Source organism: Elaeis guineensis, unplaced genomic scaffold, assembly GCF_000442705.2.
Source record: "Elaeis guineensis isolate ETL-2024a unplaced genomic scaffold, EG11 Super_Scaffold_1000045, whole genome shotgun sequence".
NCBI classification, from domain to species: Eukaryota; Viridiplantae; Streptophyta; class Magnoliopsida; order Arecales; family Arecaceae; genus Elaeis; species Elaeis guineensis.
This window is the reverse complement of record NW_027332425.1, coordinates 4276506-4284881: the sequence shown is the minus strand read 5'-3', so window position 1 is coordinate 4284881 and position 8376 is coordinate 4276506. Positions and strand designations below refer to the sequence as shown.

General features: G+C 36.7%; 1 protein-coding gene across 5 annotated transcripts; it reads right to left on the bottom strand.

Annotated features, from left to right (window-relative positions):
* Positions 1-3515: 3515 nt before the first annotated feature.
* On the bottom strand, positions 3516-8053 carry LOC105036104 (uncharacterized). 5 transcript variants are annotated; one of them, XR_012137751.1, is made up of 8 exons: positions 7673-8051; positions 7450-7538; positions 6719-6835; positions 6421-6602; positions 6231-6323; positions 4397-4498; positions 3955-4316; positions 3516-3824 (listed from the first exon to the last, which is right to left on the bottom strand). XR_012137751.1 is itself a non-coding variant. In XM_073250502.1 (7 exons), the coding sequence occupies exons 2-6, from the start codon at positions 6758-6760 to the stop codon at positions 4218-4220; spliced, it is 540 nt and encodes a 179-aa protein (XP_073106603.1). In that variant the 5' UTR covers positions 6761-6835; positions 7673-8050; the 3' UTR covers positions 3516-3824; positions 3955-4217. The 5 variants fall into 5 exon arrangements, 2 of the variants coding, with proteins under 2 accessions (XP_073106603.1, XP_073106604.1); XR_012137752.1 differs by lacking the exon at positions 6719-6835 and having other exon boundaries at positions 6421-6624; positions 7673-8050; XR_012137750.1 differs by lacking the exon at positions 7450-7538 and having other exon boundaries at positions 7673-8050.
* Positions 8054-8376: the final 323 nt, after the last annotated feature.

The following is an 8376-nucleotide window of genomic DNA, read 5'->3' as shown; positions in this document are numbered from 1 at the left end:
TTGGCTTCATTAAGAACGAAAAAAAACCATATATATATAAATGGGCTAATGGTTCTCAAGTCATCTTTCTTATACCGTATGTGGATGACATACTGTTAGTAAAAATGACGTTCCTGCTTTATAAAGTATAAAGTTGTGGCTATCAATACAGTTCTCCATAAAGATTTGGGAGAAACATCCTACATCTTAGGGATGAAGACCAATAGGGATAGATCTAAAAAGCTGCTTGGATTATTCCAATCTACGTACATAGATACTGTGCTGAAACGGTTTCGCATGAAGAATTTCAAGAAAGACTATCTCTCGATAGATCATGGAATTACTCTTTCTATGAAGGATTGTCCAACGACTCCTCAAAAATAAACGTATTAGTAGAGTCCCATATGTTTCGATAGTGGGATCTGCTGGATATGATATACTCATTAGAGGTAATGAGTAGGTGCCAATCTAATCCGGATGAGAACTATCAGAAGGTTGTAAGAATCATTTTTAAGTATTTAAAAAATATTAAGGATCAATAGTTCATTGATGAAAATACTGACTTGAAATATATCACTACAGAAAAATATGTAATTCATGATGTTATTTTTGACTTTTGGCAATGCAAATAAACGCTTGGTAAATGGGTCCACGATGTTTTTCAAAGCGTTAGGTGCGCGCCGACCATGCAGGAGTGGGAAATAATCTTTGGAGTCCGACGACGCTTGTAGAATGGTGACAAAATTATAGGCTTTTCCACCCTTTTAAACGCCGTCAGGTTCCAGCAGAAAGAGTTGTCTCAGTGGTATCTAACGAAGTAGATGGGCGCGGCTCACATATGGCTTTCTGCAACTTTTATTTCCGTCGTTGGGAAACATGACATCATGGTCATTTGCGACCGTCACAAAGGTTTTTTAAACAAAAAATATATTAAAAAAAATGTAGAATCACGGAAATTCATGCATCAGGAGCGAGTGGCTTGGAAATCATGCACCGATCAGAGTATTAATAGATTAGGAGGTTGGATTTGTATCTTGCTGCAAATTCAATTATCTGATTAATGATTCTGGGTATTAGAAAGTATCTCTCTGTTTACATGCGAACTTCGGGTTGGCACAGAGACAATATAAACTGTACTGATGTCTAGTTTAGGAAAAAAGTCCTAGATTTCTTTTCTTATCTCAGTGAATCTCAGTGAATTAATATAACTGAAGACTGAAACCTGTGAAGCAAGAGTTAGTGGCAAATGAATTGAACTGAGTACTTATAAACACCAATTGGACTAAATTAGCTCATCATGCCTGTGATGGACAAGGTAATATATGATGCTGATATTTGAAATTCACAAGCACAGAAAAATAAGCAATACCACCAATACTATGAGCACTAATGATTGCTGTTTAACATGTTCGATGTATCCTATATTTTACAAGCCAGAACTACTTAGACAAACATGTTCTCATGTAGCGACCAAGTCAAGAGTTTAGTTACATCGTGACCCAGATCTACTTAGACAAATTAACAAACCCCTCTGTGACAGTATTTTATGTATGGTCCGTTTTGAGTGACATATTAATTTCAATGAATATGACCTTCTCTCTTGGTCATACCTGCATATGGTCCGTTTTGAGTGACATATTAATCCATCACGGGAAGAACGTCTGTCCTTGTTTGTCTGAAAAATTTTGCAAGATCCCTACAGAGTTGTTTCGTTGTTACTTCAAATAAGGAATGTGATTCAACACAAGTGGAGCTCCCTGAAAGGTCATCTGCTTTAGAAGCATGGCCATTAAAAACTAATCTTCAGGATTGTGATCTATTGCCGCTTTCTGTAGGTGGTATACTAGATTTCTGTAACAGGTTAGGTTGCCGCTTTTGATCCTCACCAAACAAAATTTTATATGGGTACCAGCCTACCAGCTGGAAAGCATGCAAAGAGGAAAAAGTCTGAAGAAAGTTCTGACCAAATTTTTATTGAAGCTTCGAAAGTTGAGCGCGCTAAAGATTGAGCATAATTAGTCATATTTTCAGCTTCATGTCATATTTTTGCACCACCAAGGTAATCTGCAACATTCCTAGAAACAGAGCTCACACTTTTTCTGTCATGATAGACTCAAACACGACAGATTTTAGCTCAAGCTCTGAAGGGTACGTGATAGATCAACCATGGAAGAGCATCAAGTATATTTTGCGGAAACATACAGAACATATGTACTATAGATCTTTGTTATACAATTTCATTAATCATGAAAGAACCAAGCAAAATCACATATGCTCAGTATGAACACTGCAACAGGGCAATGAGGTGTCCATTTCAATGCATGTCAGCTATGGTTCTGCTTAGAAACATACAGAACATGAACATGAAGTTATCAAAATGGCAAAATGCACCAACTGGTTTAACTCTTTGCAATTTATCTCCCTACCAATTGAACCATTTTGAAACACTTCTCTAAACCGGCGCCAAGAACATTGTAGGATTTCTTTGAACTTTAATTGCTATAACCTGCAGCAATTACCCTGAGAAGCAATAAGGTATCAATACCTTATATTCTTCTTATAGGCCAGGGTGTGTGGATTATCATAAAACTGCCAATTAAAATGAAGGCAGCAGATGGAACTGATACCAAATGCTAGCCACAATCTACAATGACACCCAATTTTGAAGGTTTATGCATGCAACTCAGAAAGCTCTATTAGTGCAGTCTCTATTGTAGTGTACAAAAAACTGATAGGGTTGTGACTGCAAGGGTTGGAAACGGCTGCATCTACTAAGAAAGGAAGCTTTCTTAAAGCTCTACCACTTAATCACTGAGCAAGAATTCACACAATCATGATGGTTAGCGGAGGTCAGCGTCTATATTATCTTGAGTTTTGTTCCCAAATCCACGCTACAGTGAAGGTCAGTCACCAACCTGGCATGCTCCTCAAGCTTCTAGAAAAATTCCCAACAACTAAATGTCATAATGTGGTAATCTACATTATTATATTTGTTTTTCAAATGCAGTGACCACCAACACACAGACATGCAATGATTTGATTCTGTGCACTCCATGTGACCATTCAGTGTAGCTTACTAGAACATGTTTCCACAGCCCTACCTATTTAATAATTAAAGATCTCAACAACAAAGAACCCACAAACTATAGAACCAGAAACCAAAAAATGAGGGCACAAATTTGTTAACTGTTTAAAGAAAAAAGTTCATTAAACAAAATTCAAAGAAACCTGACCAAATTAAGGATCTGCCGCAAGAAAAAGGATAGAGATGAGAATAGGAAGAATATAAACAACAATATTATCTGATCAAGACATAAAGATGCATGAGATTCTAGACATTCTAGAGCTTGTTCAAAAGCAAGCAATGTCAGCAAAGAAAAACACACACACACACACAAACAAAAAAAAAGAAAAAGAAGAAAAGGAAAAGAAAAACTTGAGGTGTAATTCTCCTGTATAAGTGGGAAGATGAGCAGACAGTAACTAGCTCCTCATCATATACAACAATCCAACAACAAATGATAAAATCCAACCTATGCATCACAACAAACGATAAAACCCATTTCATTCAGTTCGAAGTTCATAAGAGAGAGATATACTCTTAAAAGGACATCTGTTAGTCAATCATAACAAACCACCATATCTATCATACCCAGACCCGGATTACCCCGAAGCTACACCCGAAAGAACCCATAACCAATGAAACCAAAATTATAAGCCCTAAACTAAAAGCTCAAACTGAACAAGAGGGAATTCAAGTAGAACCCATTCTTAAAGAAAAAGAGAGAGATCTATCACTTGTGCATGGTATCATCATCTCAGCGACTATTGGAAGTATTGGGACCCTGTAAGGAATAGAAAAAAAGCTTACTAAGTAGAAAATATAAAAATTAGTACATACAACTCATAAAACCTAGACAATAAAGATATACATGAAAATAATATAAAATCTAAAAATTATATGTAGCTAATTACCTGATGCGAGGCAAAACCACGTAAATTAGATGTAATCTGATCCATCTGAGTCCTCAATGACACAATCTCTATCTGATAGCTCCGTCTCAGCTCTTCCATCTGTAAATCATGTCTCTGACTTATCTCTTATATCTGTGTTTCTAGCCTACGGACCTCTGTAGTGTTGTTATTCTGTCTACACTCCTGAGTATACTGCTCACTACAGACAACTGAGTGGGAGTGACTCCAACTCCATAACCCTTTACTCTACCATAATACTCTGATCACATAAGCTCGGTAAACACCTGGTCCTCAACGCTACTGCACTCCGCAGATGATGATGACTCACTGATACGCTCCGCAATAAGTGTGGTTGCCCTATCCTATATATTAAAGAACAGATCTATATTATAATAATAATAAATTATAATATAAATTATTTAATAAATAAATCAATACATACGATCAGATCTCTAGACTCCTCTTGTACAAAACTGTCATCTCGATGTGTATGAGTCATTTTATAGAACTCAACCTTACCAGGCTCCCTTCCATGCTCTTCTATCTATAGAAAAAAAGTATATGTTATATAATATATGATCCAATATATGATATATGACATAAGATATATAATTATACAATACAGAGCAGGAGATAATGAATTGGATGAGGCATTTTATTGTTTGTAATTCATGAACAAAATCCAATAAATAAACACATTAGCATATGGCCACCACTTCAAAACCGTTCGACTAATCTACTGTGCATGATGCAATCCCTGTTTTAACTTATACTGTAAAATCATTCAACTCGCCAAGAAATCATGCAACCAGTCATCAAGTTATCCTGCAGTTCAATGAATCATCACAAATTTGAGCTTGAAATACATGCTAGAAGATTATCTGAAATACAGATTTGTTAAACCAGGTGCTTGGACACTGCCTATTATGAAATATATTTTTCAGGCTAATGTTCTGTTTATCTTTTTCCATTTGTAACTGGTTCACTCTTTAAACAGACAACCATTTGGCAGTCCTGAGAGAAATGAGAATCCAAACTACCACTGAAAAGTTTGCTTGGATTTGTATTCAAGCTGGATTTGTAAAAATACTATTGAAGAGAGCCCTTGAGATCATATTCAAGCTGAATTTGTATACACTTATTATGTCAAGATCCATTGATTCGGCCGATGAAGGAAGTTGAGAAACAGCCAAGGATTACAGGCCAAGAATTTTTTATCAATACTTAAATTATCAAGAAGCATACCTAATCTTGCCTAACCTTGCAGTTTAATTTTTACATCTAATAGGAAGAAGACATGATGCTAGGGAAACTTCATTAATAACACAGTATAGCGGTTGTAGTTAAGCTAAGATCCCACCAACCCACTTTCTCACCCACAGATAACATATGGAACATAGACTGAAAGAGTTAACAACATCAACTCTGGTCGCAAGTCTCAAAATACATTCATAATGCCAGAACTAGGAGGTTAATTAATTACATCTTGACATGGAACAATATCGGTAAGGAAAATCGACCAGCCTCACATTCTCATAATTTTGCTTTGATCAAAGGACGTCCATGCAAGTTACCTGAGATCAGCTCTTGAAGGAGGCCTTAAATTTCAAGACAAATCCAAGCACCAACAGAATAGTCATGATCCCAAATGAAGAGCCTCCCACTCTATGTATCCAGTATGGGTCGAACCTGGTGAACCTCTGGTCCAGGAAACATGTGAAATTGATGACCACAATCAGCACTAAGAGCACAAAAGGCAGACACGTGACCAAACTCCCATACCCCACTTACAGGGATTGTTTACATTTACTTCTAACCTTGATAGTCTCAAAACTCTATTCCAATATATGTTGCAAAGTGAGATTGCATATTCTATCCCTTGATATTGAGACCAATATGCCCCATGATGAGGCTTTTACAAGGTTTGCAGATGCTTATTACGTTTACTGAACCTTTTCATATGTGTAATGTAAGAGAAAATTACAAAGATAATCAAAGTTAATATGGATACAGAGTGAGACATTCTTCGATCAGCTTATAGGCAAAAACTACATGTGCATGCAAATAGGCCAAGACTACAAAATCTAGACAATTAACAGAAATAGAGAAACTAATTAATCTTTCCATATCTGGACCACTACATACATTGATTAACTAGTATTTACAAACGTTGAATGAACAAAAAATCAAAGTCTACAAAGAATCGAACCATATAAAGATCGATAAAGGTTAACAAAAATCAACCAAAATTTATGATTTAGAAAAGTGTAACATACAAATTCGGCTCTGAGCCTCGCATAACTCTTAGAACCTGATGTGTGAGGCACCAACTGAGATGATCGTGCAGCTCTGCCAATATTAGAGTATGTCTGCCATATAAAATAAACAATATGACATATCTTGTATAAATATTTAACTCATATTGATAATGTATAAAATAAAGAGTAAATGTAGATTATACATAACCTGTCCTCTCTCCGAAAACCAGTAGTGTACAAGCTCAATCCATTGATGAGGGTACACATCGAGAGGACAGGTACGAGCAACCTCCTCCTCTATTATACCCTTCTTCTTATAATCCCTCTTTAACTTGGCCTTATAGTCTTTCCATTTACGATTCAGGGATTTTATTATCCAATCATGGCTCTCTGGAGGGATCACAAAATTAGTCTACAACAAAGTACAAGAAAAATATAAATGTTAGATTAAAACCACTACTATAATCTTTAACTAGTTAACATACAATTTCAATCTATCTTTTTACCTGTACAAACCGTAATAGCTCAACTTTATACAAAGGAAGCATATCATTCCACCTAGTGTAGTTGATTGGACACAATTGGACATAACATAGAGCAGTAGTAGTTACATAGCTCCAGCTCTGCATGGTGTCAAATACAATAGTTCCATCACAACTAAACCCCAATTTAACTCTTCCGAACCATCAAAGAACACCACCAATCAGAGTTTTCCCAGGGTCATATCAGGAAACCATAAATCTAAACCTAGACAGTCCAAAAACCATGTAATGCATAAAGATAGTTTATGGAAAACAAGCATCGCTCCTAATACCAGGATAGAAATCCACAGATATCCATCTAAAAGTAGCAAATGAAACCTCGGTTCATGGAAATTCAGAAATCAAGGCATACATTGAATCTGTTGTCAATACAAAACACAATCAAAGGGTATAGCAAAATAAATTTCACTGTATGTTTCGAATATGAAGTCTCATATATGTTCCAAAATTGTTGATTGTTAACTATAAAATATAACAACGAAAAAGTACTCGATCGGCCAAGAATAGAAACCAAAACAAGCTTTGATAGCCTAAATGCCCTATGAACTCTCAGCATACTGAAGAACCAGAGCACAATAGCCCTAATCGGATGCTACCACAAAGGTAAACAGGCATAAGAACACCAAAGGAAGAAGAATAATAACATCAATCCAAGATAAATCTTCTAAATCCACAGAAGAATAGAAAAACCTCACCAAAACAAGAGATCGGAGTAATTCTGAGTCCGTAGCAACTAGTCGGAGAACTCACACAACAGGATCTCACTCATTCACAGATCGAATCCCTAGATTTCATCAATAAAGATAAAAATAGAAAAAAAAAATAAAAGGTAGCTAAAAGATCGGAGATCGAAAACAAGAGAAATCGAAGGAGAGGAAGGAGATATGGATATGAAGAAGAAGTAGAGAGGCTTCTTACCGATTTTTCGAGGAAAGAGAGGAAGAGATCCAGGTCGGGCTTCCCTTCGGCTTCCGGAGCTTTCTAAACTAGGTTGGAGATGAAGAGGAGGAGGAGGAGGTGAATGTCGACGCTTTTAAGAGGATGAGGGGGTGGTGGATGACCTCGATGGGTTAGGAAAAAGGAGAGGGTGATGGATGGCCTCCATTGTTCCTGAAAGTGGGGAAAGGGGTGGTTTTGGAGACGAGGAGGGGGAGGAGCAGGAGCGGGAGCAGGATGTGGGTTGGGAATGGGGAGATGGCGGTGGATGGCGTCGATGGTTTGGGAAACCGAGCAGAGTTCGGGGAAGCCAGGGGTAGTCCAAAAGGGGGCTTGGAGTCCAACGACGCGGAGGATTGGAGTCCGACGATAGATTAAGAAATTCCACAATGCTAATAACCGTCGTTAAGAGCCGGATTTGACCGGTTTGTTTGCAACACCGTTTTACGCACTTACCACGCTTCTATCTAGTGTCGCCAAATAAAAATTATTATTATTTTTTTTTTTTTTATAGTATATGAGATATATTGATTCTAATTCCAGTCAAACCATAATGATGATAAAAATATATTGAATTATTATAATATCATAAATGAACGAATAATATACTAAAAAAATTTCAGCTAGTTCACTATAATCGATTTTATTTACGTGACAGAGTACATTACGATATGTGATGCTACACA